General features: G+C 47.1%; 1 protein-coding gene across 3 annotated transcripts in view; it reads right to left on the reverse strand.

The window, feature by feature from the left end:
• POLK (DNA polymerase kappa) overlaps positions 1-14,630 on the reverse strand; it is an 869,741-nt gene that overhangs the window by 476,385 nt on the left and 378,726 nt on the right. For all 3 annotated transcript variants that reach the window (XM_086960765.1, XM_086960763.1, XM_086960764.1), the window contains exon 3: positions 8,148-8,302. In XM_086960765.1, coding sequence (XP_086816891.1) covers positions 8,148-8,285 — 138 coding nt within the window. In that variant the 5' untranslated portion in view covers positions 8,286-8,302. The remainder of the gene's footprint in view (positions 1-8,147; positions 8,303-14,630) is intronic.

The raw sequence follows: 14,630 nt of genomic DNA on the forward strand, positions 1-14,630 counted from the left end.
AGGAGTTCCTGCAGCCACAACTCTGTGTACTTCTCAGGGTTCTTCTTTATGTGGAGGAGTGTGGCTCAATGGTTAGAGCGGCAGACCCTGATGCAGAGTTCTGGTCCGGGACCAGGGTTCAATTCCCGCCTCGGCGGGTCTTGGGCTCATAATTCCTCGGACCTGATTTCTCGCCTCGGTGCCTATTCTAATCATGGGTCCCACGCTGCAACTCTGGGCAATAGCTTGCTTAACCTCCACACCGGCCCCAACAGCGCTGTGGATGCCTGGCTTCACCCTGGGGGTGCCCAGGAGTGGACACTTCACAGGGAAAGCCAGGAGGGGTTCCACAGCGGTATGAGTAATAGCGCCAGGAAACCGCTTGGTGACAGTGCGCTCTACAAATACCTTGACATTTACATTTACATTTACATTTGACATTTACATTTACATTTACATTTACATTTACATTATTTACATTCTTCCCTTCCTCTCCCTCCGGCAGGCCGACCACCCTGACGTTGTTGCGCCGAGAGCGCCCTTCCTCGTCCTCCGCGCGGTCTTCTAACGAATGAACCCTGTCCACCAGATCTTGCAGTACTGAGGCATGACTGCGCACCACGGGTTGCAGTTCTTGGACGGACTGGTGCTGGGTGGTGACCACCTCCGATAACTTACGATGATCTGCATGAAGCAGTGTGAAATCCGAAGTGACCTTATCTATCCGCGCTTCAAGGGATGTTTTAGTTTGCGCCAGGGTGGTTCCAATGCGCTCCACCGCCGCCAACACAGTGTCCATCTTAGCCGTGTTATGCAGTGTTAGCAGTGTTGCTGTGAGCTCTGAGTCCTCCCGTCTCCGCTCTTGCGCTGGGACTGTGTCGCCCGTCACCTGCTGTTGCTGCTTCGGCTTGTCCCTTAACCTTCCCATCGCTAGCTGCTGCACCGTTGGCATCAATGGGCAGTTTCGGTGTGCCAGTATGTAGCGAAGGAGCACCCCAGCGGTTCGGGCACTGCCGCCGCAACCAATAAGGAGGGAGCCACTCAGGGCAGGCCGCCACTGCTAAAGGCCAACTCCAGACGATTGCCTGTGTGGGATTTCATCTAGCCCAGTTCAGCAGGCGCTATCTTGTGCTCCACCTCTGCCGTTCGGACATCCCGTGCCGTAGCCCACACCCGGAATGTAGCAGCCCTGCCAGCACCTAGGACAGGGCAGGTCCAGCCAGTGCAGTTCCAGTCAGCTCCTCTGGTCTCCACCGGGCACTCTCCACCTCGCCCGTATTTCGGCAGTGTAGCCCGCCCAGTGCCACCTCGTCCAGAATGACGGCCGTTGCAGTATGGTGCTTCAACTCAGTCAATCCCCCACCGCAATACCCACCGCCTAGTCGTTTGCCTGCAGTGTCAATGCGGCAGTCTGCTGCGCCAGCGCCTGTTTCCTTTGACAGGGGCCTGCAGCTGTGTAAGGAAGGTGTGGCACCGTTTTATAGCTGCTCCTGCGTGGGCGATCAATGCGGGGTGCTGAGTCCGTACTTGGAACTATGTCAGAGGACCCCCCCACTTGCTATCATCCCTGGTCTTGAGCAGGAGAATGTGGTGACAAACCGTGGCTCATGAACTGATTTTAGTACGAGGCAGCTCAGGCCAAAATGTCTTGCATGGAACCATGTGAGGCGGGGGCCAGGGGGAGAAAGTAGTTGCAGCTCCAGTTAGTCCAGGGCTTACTGGCTCCTCGGTCGCTCGACTGCCACTAGTCAAGAATGTCCCATTGAAGGTGGAGGCGCGCCAGTATTGAAACAGCACCCGGAGCCCCGGTACCGTTACGCCGCCATTTTAGGGAACTCCCACGAAGTGGATCAGGCTTCAAGCGTGAGCACATATGCAAGGTGGTAGCTGAGGGGCCTTCTAGTCGCCTGCGCCACTTATTGCGTGTGGGATAGCAGCAGACTTTATGTATATAGCTATTTTCAGCAGGCAGTGTAGGTCAGAATGTCTTGTGGGCCGCCATGTTAGGGTCAGGCAGGGCAGAGATCACCGGGTGTGTGCCGCCTCACTGTTTAACACCCACCTCCAGAATGCCCGTGAGCGGATCGTGACAGCAGTCAGCAGACGACAGCGGACCCTAAAGGTTTTGGGCCTGCCTCTCTAGACTCTGTGAAATCCCAGGTTCGGCCTCAGGTGAGTCGGGGGCACGGCGCCATTTTGTGGTGATCGCGCTGTAGAAGAGCCCAGGCTGCAGGCGATAATCACGTACTCCAAGCAGGTTTCGCCGCTCAGTCCGGGCAGCCCGAGCATGTGTGGCCGTCCCGTGTAGATAGAAATCTTTGTCCCCAGTGGAGTGCCTGTTCCGAGTTGGTGTTGCTGCAGGGTTGCTGGCCGCCGCTCGCCGTCTGCTCCCGCAGTGTCCATTGGGCGCCAACAACCCCAGAATTCATGGATGGTGGCACAGGGAGCCGCAGTGGGTCGCCGTCCGCCGCCTTGGCCCCCCCGGCCCGCTCCGTTTAGGCCTCTGTTCCGCCTCCGGGCGCGTAGTCTCACACCACCCCTTGGGCGCCTCCGGGCACCTGCCACGCACCGCCCGCTGCAGGGTCTCGCACCCCCTCACGCTGGCTGCACATACCTGATCGCTGAAGCACCGTGGCACTGGGCGTACTCTGTCGCCTCCCGTCTCAGTCTCCGCTGTGTCCCCCGAGGCTCCCGGAGCGTCAAGGCCACGGGTGGTTTTTCGCGCCTCCGGCGGCCCCTCCGCTATGCCGCAGCCCAGTCCTCGTCTCTCTACCGCTGCTGCCCGGAGTCAAGCCGCTCCTCATCCCAGTGGCCTCCTTGCACTTCAGCCCACCAGCTCTGCGTGATCCAGCCTGTGTAAGAGCACCTCAGCAGGATAATTGCAGGATAGTAAGGGCCCCGTGGACGGAGCTCTACCAAGACGAGTCCGCCATGTTAGGCTGCTGGCCACGCCCCCGCCATCACAGCACTCACTCAATGCTCATGGGAACAAGCCACCAATTGTCAAAGCACAAGGCCCAGGGGCACCTATACCTAAAACAACATCTGCAACACAAACAGCAGTCAATAGCATCACCACCATATCTCCTTATACAGTTCTAAATAATTGGCCACTTGACAATAGAACTCGTAACAGTGGTCATAGCAGTCCCCGAGCTATCCACCTCCCTAACTTCTTATCCCAGGAAGTGCCTCTCCCCGGCCTAGATGACAAACTACAACAAGGGCACTTAACCATCCATAGTCACTATCAAGCCCCAATGCCTAAATGGCAAATGGCAGAATGGTGTCCTAAGTAAGCCACTCCTCGATTGTGGTAGCCTCTTTAAGGAATCTAAGCCCTTAACACCTCAACCCTTGCAGGTTTCACAGCTCACAACCCCAGACCAGGGGCCGCCACACATGGAACAATACAATTTGGTGTTCATACTACATTATAATCCAAAGGGCTCATACAGCATTCTTTATACGTGCAACCTCCTTTGCTTATTTCAACACATTCCTACACTGAAGGAACTGATTTCTGCTGATTTAACTAAAATACATTTCTGCCGTATCTAGGGAAAAGGAACGTCGAAGGCTACAATGACTTCTTGGATAAGAGAGTACTTTAGGGATGCCTTCCTAGGCGAAGCAAGGATCTTCGAGGAATGGGCCATTGAGCTCCTAAAGCTACGTCCATTGAAATATCCTTACCTGTTGTAGCAAAATGAAGCATCCTAGGTCACTTAGGAGCATGCTGAGGGGTGCATGGGGCACCACTGACGACTGACTTCCGAGTGCCTCAAAAGCTGCAAACATTACTGAAATCTCATGCGACAACTTAAGAACAGCAGAATGCACTACAAGAAGCAGCCACTCCTCTGACGGGTGGAGCCATTCGGGTAACCCATGCACGGACATCCCAGAGTATCACTCCTAGCCCTCACCTCCAAGGCTGTCTACAGGCCCAGCCAAGGCCCAAACTCAAAATTGCAACCTAGAATGTGGCGGGTCTCAGATCAACTTTGTCCTGCAAATCCGCACTGACCTACCTGAACAGAAATGACATTATTTGCTTTCAGGAGACATGGGCACTTACTCCCTCAGTTTTAAATGGCTACTACAAGCTTTTCACCTGAGCAAAATGCACCAATCTATTATGCCAGCCATCAGAAGGACTTTCAATCTTCATTAAACATTCCTGGAAGATCAAAGTCACGCTCCTCAATTGAACCTCCCCAGCCTTGCAAGGTGCCTTACTAAGGAATATTTATTAATCACAAAGAAACTCCACTGCCATTAATAAGCTGCTTCTGTAACCCTTCTAAAGAACCAAACATGCTCGCCATTCAGAACTTTAGGACAGCCTGGAAGATCTTTTTTTGGAGTTTGTGACACAATAAATCTTGCTAGTAGGGGAATTTAATATCAGGGACCTGGAGATCATTAGCTCTTCAGCCAGTAAAACCAAAGAACAGGCAAAACTGAACAACTTTCTGGCAACCTACACATTAATTTCTGCGGAACGAACCTTCAAGAGCCAAGATCCTCATTGCCAGTTTCCCGCTACTTTCATGGGAATCTCAACAATTGAGTATGTCTTCTTGTCAGGATCCTTAGCAAGTCATCTGACTAACTTTGAGATTTGGGAATGGCAGGAAACCGATCATAACCCCTTGACTATAACTATTGACCTGCAAGTTCCAGCAGCAAACATACTTTGGGAGGTGGGTTAATCCACGTACGCTGAAGCATCCAAGTTATTCACGAGGATCAAATGGAGAGTTACAGATTCCCCAAAAGTGGCTAAATGGATGGAAAAGGTAAATTACTAAATTTGACACCCTAACACGGGAGGTCCTACAGCACAAATGGGATAACCTAATAACCAAGCCAAGGGACCATCTGCTGGGACCTGGAGGTCCACAGCTAACCTCCAAGGCAAACTCTAAAAAGCAGCACCAACAGCAGTACATCCAGACATTTATGAACATAACCCCACTGCAAACTCAGCTACGATAGCAGCTAATATGTGTAAGAAATATAAAAGAACAACTTGGAAAGTAAAGGAAGCACCAGAGCAGGAATCAAGTTTAACCCGCTTTTGGAACCATATTAATAAACTCAAATCTGTCAAGTGTTCCAGGAATAATGTTGTTCCAGAAGAATCTTGAATCAAATATGTGAATGCATTATACATTGGCAAGTTAACTGCAATAGTGGGCATTTATAAACGGGGTACTACAGACTTACCATCAGGAAGACATTATAAACTGATTAAGCTGGCCCAGGAATGTAAACTTATAAAATAAATGAAAAACAACAGAACCCCAGGCTCTAATGGCCTCTAGCTGGAATATTCAAATGTGCCTTGGAGGACTGAGCAAAAGTGCTAACCCCCCTCTTCAACCCAGCCTTCCATTCAGAGCAAGCACCAGACGAGTGGAGGGGCTTCATTGGGTGTCCAATTTCTATAAAAGGGAACCCAACTACTCCATCTAACTACTGTCTGCTAGCCCTTTTAGATCTAGAGGCCAACGTCTACACCTGAATACTCCTTCAACAACTAGAGGACTGGGCTACTGCAAATGAAGTCCTGTCATTCTTCCAGATGGGATTCCGCGCATCTGCTTCAACCATTGATAACATCACGGCACTTGCAGCTCTGAGTCACTGATAAGCTCAAAAGTGCCAGCCCTCTCTTTTCTGCTGCTTTACTGACTACAGTGCTGCATTCGACAAGGTGGACCGACTCACCCTATGGAGAAAACTGAACAAATTGGGGATTACCACAAAATTCCTAATGGCGATCATCTCTCTGTACTCTAACACATGGGTTCGTGTGAAAACAGGTCCCAACTCAGTCACTGCGAATACTTCAACTGATGGCGGCCTCAAGCAAGGGTTTGGCCTTACCGACCTCCTTTTTAATTTATATACAGCCGACCTGGGCAAGTACCTGGAGAGCAATTGCCTTGCACTTCCACACTTAGGCCAGTCAAACTTACACATCTTACAGTATGCTGACAACATTGTTTTAATGGACCACACTAAAATCGGGATTTAGAAAGCCCTGAGACATATAATGAAACAAACTTCCTTACATTCAACCAAGACAAGACAAAAGTCTTGATTTTTGGCCATCACTAGAACAAGAAATTTTTAACTTAGTGCATGGGCGTTGGGGTCATTAAAACAACTAAGAAGTACAATTATTTGGGGGTATGGTTCAGTGAGATCTCCAACCCGACGACCCATATAGCCACCTTGAAAAGAAAAGCCGGTGCCATCATATTTTGTCTCACTCATCTCAACAAGAAGCTAGCTAGCGTTTCGGCTGTACCTATTGTGAAGGTCATGAAGGCTTCCCTCCTTCCTGTTCTCCACTATGGGCGCCAAGCCTTCACATAGCAACTGCGTTATGATAGCATTAAACTTCCTCCATTAATTTCCTATTCAATTATGTATGGAGTTTGAACATTATTGCTATATTTAAACCTTGGAAAAGTGTGGCAGTAGCTTTCTTTCATCAAAGTACTGCATCTCAATCTGCTAGTTAATAGGCATGGGGGAGGTTGGGATAACGTCAATGAGATGCCTGTCTTCCCGACTCAACTTTCACCTGTGGCCTGACAAACAGACATTATGTAAGAATTGACAAACAGCACTTACAACAAAATCTTCGCATGGCAGAGAGGAGAGATGGTAGTGAGGTGGGACTCACCAAAGGTAACCAGGTAGTAGCTTCTCCCTTTCTAACTCCCTGGGGCGCAAGACCTTCACAAGGATTCCAGTGAGGCTTTTGGCATTTGTTGTTTGGACTTTTTGTGACTATTGGCGTTCGGGCGAATATGGCCAATGCTTAAGGTCCTTCTTTATGGAATTGATGGATTTGGATTATCATATCACTAAAATATATTATTGGATTATAAGGAATACGTATTCAGAGGACGTTATATATAACTCAAGCTCCCTTAGTGAACCACACGGGTGAGAATGTGCCCAGTGGTATACATCAAGAACATTTAGAAGACCCGCCTGATTTTTTGTATAAAGGCATATATCAGCTAGTTATCGAGATATGATGAATATAGTGAAATAAGAACGCCCTGAAGAAGTTCTGTTGTACAGAACGAAACGCGTCAGCTGATTGTGGTATATATAATAAACAAAAAATAAAATAAAAAGCAATTGAACAAGCATCCAGACTCTGCACTTCAATAAGGACTTTAGGAGATATGATCTAATTGAATTTACTTTGCAAGTGGTGCCGCACCAAGCTTTGGGACAGAAGGATTCCATGAGCTTGCATAGGAGAATTACCTGGTTTTATTCTTAGTGTTTCTTACAAACTCCTTCGAAGATAGTCCTAAGGACTGCCACAAGGCCTTGAGTCTATAGGGTTCCGACGTCAGTTAGGTATGGTAGCATCAAAGGTCTCTCTAGGGCTGCCAGATGGAGCTGTGCATCAGTATGGTGGTAGTTGTTATGCCATGCTGATATTACACAACCATCTGCCGCTCCTGTCATTGAGGGCAATTACTACTGCCAGCATGGTGCGACAAGGATTAGGCTTAAAGTAAGGACCGCACATTATGCAAACACAGGCAGAGGCACCTGGTGGTGGGAAACGCCTGCCTTTAAGACCCACCACCTGTCACTGGGAGCAAATAAGGGGTTGGGACTAGATGTGTTTGGGGATGTGCTTACTTCAAACCTGGTCACACCTCCTGCTACTAACATGTTCAACTGCTAAATTAGCTTTAGTTGCTGGCTGTTAAAGAGCACCGCTCACAATCAGAGCTGCCTTTTTATGACCTAATTATGGGCAGTGCTTGTGTGTGGGTGGGGGACGGAGTCATCTGTGGGCACCATATATGAAGGGAGTGGGAAGGAGACATTATACATCCACCCTTTTTAGTGGGATCTGTGGCACTAATGATGGGATGAGTGGAAGAATGCTCTGTCAGCCATTTAACTGCATGTTCAGGTTGAAAGTGATTACTTGATTAAATCCCTCTCGATATGGACTTTTCTGCCCAGCAGGTAACTTCACTGCCCATCCAGTCAAGAAATAAATTTTCTCTAAAAATAAATGCTGACTTGGGATACTGCTAATTCAATACAATTAGTGTACAACTAAACAACTAAGCTTGAAAATAGTTTGCATGCTACAGAGTTCACACCTTTGTGGCTTCCATTATGATTTTGTTGATTTTCTCTTTATCCAGGCCTTCCATTCCTGCTTTGTTGTCATTGAGACCCATTCGAAACTGAAAGGCTTCGTCTCCTGAAGGTGCATCGTGCTTCTTTGAACTCTCCATCCTTGATTCTTCTGCTCCTACAACCCAAAAAGAGAACATGTCAATCGCCTGCTTTAAATAAAAACATATTGTTTAAAATAAACCAGATGCAGCAAAGTTCAGAAGCAGTCACATCCAACATGGTAAGGAAGCTTTCCAAAGCATATCAGTGAACAACTTCACCTTCCAGTGATAACTGTGATGCTACCGTAGTGCGGCTGTAAGGCAGAGAGGCATCAAGCATGTGTGTCTTGTGTGTGGACTTTTTCCAAAGATCACTTTAAATATTTTAAGGGATTATGACCCAGGGACAGGAAGCATAGGGTAAATCACAAGGTAATAGGCTTTGCATACCACACTACTACCCGGAAATTATCTGTACAAAAATCCAAGCTCTCCACTTATGTAGGATCCACACCCAAACTAGTATCAACCCTACCTTCTCCCAGGCTTACCATAACCCAAACTTGCATATTTTAGATGTGAGCTTCACAAAGATCACTTTGTAATAGATGTTCAGCCTGATCTGGCGCAGATAAGCAATACTTTCCAAACTGATAACTCACATGCTACACACACAATGCAAAAGTCTTACAGTATGAGTACTTCCAGACTAAAATGCAAACTCTAATTGAGCCCATAGCGATATATGCTGATAGAATGTATCAGTGGTAAAATATATGGTGATCTGCAAGTCACAAGGTTGAATCCCTGCAAAGTCAATATAGACTTCGATTTTTGGGGGTTCGGAAATTGAGTATCATTGCATTATGTACTATGAACACCTGCTATTTACGTACAAGATGAGCAAAGGCAGAAAGGTAGTGGGAAACACTGTTTAGAAAAAAGAAAATCAACGTAGGATACGTTATTTATAAAAAGAAAAATCTACGTACAAGCTCTCCACATGTCGAACTACTGACTCTTTGCTATAACCTAACCCTACCTGTCAACATTTGAGCTGTGAGCTCATGGAACGCTTTTATAATTGGTCAGAAAGAACTGGACCTCAGCAGGAGCCATGAACCCCAGGGTAATTACACTTTTCGAAGGATGCCCTGTATACAAAATACAATCAAAAAACAAAGTCCCAATAGGTAATGATAAACAGTCAATTAAGCATGCATGCATATCGCATTGCTGAACGGAAAGAAGGAGAACACTCTTTAAGTTTTAAGACAAGATAGTTAAATCATCTTATTTATGATATACGTTCATGGTTGGTAATACACAGTTATTAAGCAGCACTGCATAAACTCAATTACGTGACAACCATATAAAACTTGGTGCTCTACAAAAGTGACTGTCGTGAAAGTGGCGACGCAAGTGAGGGAATAGACAGCGTGAACGGCGCACTGTGAACAAGGTGCAAGTTATCTACAGTGGGTGGCTCGTATCATGTGACAAAGTGATATCACAGATTACAGATTTTTTTGCATTATTTGAACCACATTAGAAAAGTACGCCAATTAATAAGCTGTAAAGTCGACGGCGTTTCGATCCACGTTAGTCAGGATCGTCATCAGGACTTGGTTGTCTGACTCGGAGTGTGCTGGGAGAAAGCTTGGTTTGAAAGCGATCAAGGCGATCGTCAATAATGAATTGGGAGCCTGCGCGGGGGCATGGCTCAGGAGGGCTAGGCGGTCATCTGCGCTCTGCCGGAATTCTGCACGTGTCCTTTGGATCTTCGTGCGGTGGCCGGAATAAATCCAATGGTATGGTGAACGCTGGACTGAATCCAATGGTATGGAGAACCCGTTTTCCATACCATTGGATTCAGTCCTATTTACAACAAGGGGTGGTGAGGGACAGAGTCTCTGAATTAAGCAGAAAGCTCTCACCCAGTCAAGAGATCAGGGCTAGATCCAACACCGTTTTTTAGCATACTGCACCATCCCAGTTTCAGAACCTGGCTGTATGCAAATTAGTCTGTTCCTGTCCCAGTGCATGATGGGAACAGGGCAAACCAAACTACAAAAGCCAATTCTTACACTGGGAAGGAAACAAGCTCCCGGGTACCGGTTTCTGGCATTACAGCCGTCTTCGGCCCGGTTTGCTTGAATCCTGATGGTGCAATGAGCAAGGGTCTCACATCTGAGAATACCCTTCCACGCTTAGGGTGGACAAAAATATTTACAACAAGGGGTGGTGAGGGACAGAGTCTCTGAATTAAGCAGAAAGCTCTCACCCAGTCAAGAGATCAGGGCTAGATCCAACACCGTTTTTTAGCTCACTGCACCATCCCAGTTTCAGAACCTGGCTGTATGCAAATTAGTCTGTTCCTGTCCCAGTGCATGATGGGAACAGGGCAAACCAAACTACAAAAGCCAATTCTTACACTGGGAAGGAAACAAGCTCCCGGGGACCGGTTTCTGGCATTACAGCCGTCTTCGGCCCGGTTTGCTTGAATCCTGATGGTGCAATGAGCAAGGGTCTCACATCTGAGAATACCCTTCCACGCTTAGGGTGGACAAAAATATTTACAACAAGGGGTGGTGAGGGACAGAGTCTCTGAATTAAGCAGAAAGCTCTCACCCAGTCAAGAGATCAGGGCTAGATCCAACACCGTTTTTTAGCTCACTGCACCATCCCAGTTTCAGAACCTGGCTGTATGCAAATTAGTCTGTTCCTGTCCCAGTGCATGATGGGAACAGGGCAAACCAAACTACAAAAGCCAATTCTTACACTGGGAAGGAAACAAGCTCCCGGGGACCGGTTTCTGGCATTACAGCCGTCTTCGGCCCGGTTTGCTTGAATCCTGATGGTGCAATGATTCAGTCCAGCGTTCACCATACCATTGGATTTATTCCGGCCACCGCACGAAGATCCAAAGGACACGTGCAGAATTCCAGCAGAGCGCAGATGACCGCCTAGCCCTCCTGAGCCATGCCCCCGCGCAGGCTCCCAATTCATTATTGACGATCGCCTTGATCGCTTTCAAACCAAGCTTTCTCCCAGCACACTCCGAGTCAGACAACCAAGTCCTGATGACGATCCTGACTAACGTGGATCGAAACGCCGTCGACTTTACAGCTTATTAATTGGCGTACTTTTCTAATGTGGTTCAAATAATGCAAAAAAATCTGTAATCTGTGATATCACTTTGTCACATGATACGAGCCACCCACTGTAGATAACTTGCACCTTGTTCACAGTGCGCCGTTCACGCTGTCTATTCCCTTACTTGCGTCGCCACTTTCACGACAGTCACTTTTGTAGAGCACCAAGTTTTATATGGTTGTCACGTAATTGAGTTTATGCAGTGCTGCTTAATAACTGTGTATTACCAACCATGAACGTATATCATAAATAAGATGATTTAACTATCTTGTCTTAAAACTTAAAGAGTGTTCTCCTTCTTTCCGTTCAGCAATGCGATATGTATGCATGCTTAATTGACTGTTTATCATTACCTATTGGGACATTGTTTTTTGATTGTACCTTCCCTACCCAGTCCTAATCAGGTATATGGGTTATACTCCTGTTAACTATATTACTGTATACAAAATAAGCACCTTATGGCATTGATAAGATCTTTGACCCCCACACACCACCACCCCGATTCCCTTCTAGCCTCCCCACTACAGCTGCAGGGGTAGGATTTCTAAACCAAAGGCACAAGGACTAAGTATATGCACCAATACGAATTGGAAATCCAATTGGACTGGAACCCAAATACACCCACAGAGCAATACTGCACAGTAAGTGTTTCTGGTACTGTTCAGTCCCACAAGATGAGTTCAGGGACACAGTAGAACCTCAACCCCTCTTTTGTCAACGAATAACACATTCAAAAAAGCAATATAGGAAACAGGAGAGGAATTTTAAATGTTTAATAATTGTCTAGTGCATAAAATTTAAACGGGAACCACACGCAATGCATGTCATGGTCACCAAAAATAGCAAGAACATTTCCGACAATGTTAGACAACACCCTAATGCTATTTCTAGGTACCGAGCTAAACTTTAGCAGAAGCAGTAAACATCAAGACTCTTGTTTGAGGTTCTTAAGATGGATCGCACAGCCTATTTGATCTCGTTAAGAAAATAGAAACTGAACTGTTTCAAATGGCAGCTCTACCCGGAAAAGAAAAACACTAGTAGGAAGAAGGCCACTTCTCTGCACTGCTCTCTGCGTCGCCTCTGACTGATGTTGGTTTGTGCTGCGATGTGGCATGACCTCTGGATTGATAGTCCTATAGTCAGATACCTGAATTTTTATAGTATTGGATAACCAATTTATCTTATATTTATAAACTAAAACAACGCTTACAGACACTAAAGCATCAACAAGATTGAACAAACGCGGCGATAAATGTATCATCTCGATTCACATATTGATTATATGCTCCTACAACTAAAAACTAAAACATGTCAGCTAAAACAGGAAGCGCCCATTATGCTAAGGCAGCGTCCATAACAAAAAAACAATAAAATATGTCAGCGTAAATGTTAAGCAGACAGGATGGCAACATTTATACAAGTGCCTACAAACTCCACATTTTCTAGAAAGACAAAAGAATGTGAAAGCAAGCCCAGGATGAAAACAGAGAGACTTAAACAGGAACTGTCGCAGTGTTCAGATCATCCCCAAATTGTTCATTGAGATAACCGCATTTTGAGGCATTTATGGGATCAGAAAAGCAGAGAAAATCATAACATATATATATTATTTAATATATAAAAACACTGCATAGAGAAAGAATAACTCATACCATTATATGTGCATTGCTAAACTAAAAAATGCAAACGAGGCAAAGCATTTTATTTCTTACTAATGCAGCTGGGAGCAGAAAGATGAAAACACGCATTTACAATGCAATAGGTCTCGCAGCATTAAAGTTTGAGTTATTGGCATTGTGTATGACAATGCGTTGCATAAATTTTTTTAGCACACTTTGAATTGGTGAGCAGTGAGAGTATGTGCAAGAGTATGCTGTTCTTGAAAGCAGTGTGGTAGAGAGTGCAGGAATTTGGGTGACCTGAGCAATGTGGATGATGCACCTCACGCACGTGGCGGACGCAGTTATTATTCGCAGAGCTCTGATGATGCACCTCACGCACGGGCTCACAGTTGTTATTCACACAGCTCTGATGGTGCACCTCACGCACGGGGCTGACACAGTTATTATTTACACAGCTCTGATGATGCACCTCAGGCACGGGATCACCGTTGTTATTATTCACACAGCTCCGATGATGCACCTCAGGCACGGGCTGTCGCATTTATTATTCACACAGCTCTGATGATGCACCTCAGGCACGGGCTCACAGCTGTTATTATTCACATAGCTCTGATGATGCACCTCAGGCACGGGGCTGACCCAGTTATTATTCACACAGCTCTGATGATGCACCTCAGGCATGGGCTGACGCAGTTATTATTCACACAGCTCTGATGATGCACCTCAGGCACGGGCTCACAGCTGTTATTATTCACACAGCTCTGATGATGCACCTTAGGCACGGGGCTGACGCAGTTATTATTCACACAGCTCTGATGATGCACCTGAGGCACGGGCTGACACAGTTATTATTCTCACAGCTCTGATGATGCACCTCAAGCACGGGCTCACAGCTGTTATTATTCACACAGCTCTGATGATGCACCTCAGGCACGGGGCTGACGCAGTTATTATTCACACAGCTCTGATGATGCACCGCACGGGGCTGACGCAGTTATTATTCACACAGCTCTGATAATGCACCTGAGGCACGGGGCTGACACAGTTATTATTCACACAGCTCTGATGATGCACCTCAGGCATGGGCTGACGCAGTTATTATTCACACAACTCTGATGATGCACCTCACGCACGGCATGGAGCTACACACCTTCCTAGCAAATCCCATCACACACACTTGATCAAGAACCCTACACTCAATACGTCAAAACATAAATATAGGCAGATGCTAGAGTACAGGACTATATAGATCATATCAAAAGCAAGTTGTTTCTAGGTGTCAATGCCGTGCCGGGAGATCCCCGCCGCTCGACATGCGAGGCCAATAACACCGGTCAGATGCCAACCCACAGGCACCCCAAGGCTCGGACCTTAAGCCGTCTGGTATGCTCTCCTGCACCTCCACTGGATGTCCCTAGGTCCTGCCGCTATGCCAGTTGAAGTAGAGCCAAAGCGGGATGCAGGGCAGAGAACAGGACCCCCCGAAGCACGAAAAGGAGCGAGGGGCCACAGACAGATCGGTGGCACCGGGAACCCCCCTGTCACCCAGCGATCAGTAGAAAGTGCACCCACCTCCTCACAGCTTCATGGAGTCTCGGTGGGGGCTGGGCAATAGGAGGTCAGCAGCCGCCTCCAGCTCCCGTCCAGGTAAACCCAGCGGGGAAACAGTGCATCCGGAGAT

Source organism: Lissotriton vulgaris, chromosome 3_1 (genome assembly GCF_964263255.1).
Source record: "Lissotriton vulgaris chromosome 3_1, aLisVul1.2, whole genome shotgun sequence".
Taxonomy (NCBI): domain Eukaryota; kingdom Metazoa; phylum Chordata; class Amphibia; order Caudata; family Salamandridae; genus Lissotriton; species Lissotriton vulgaris.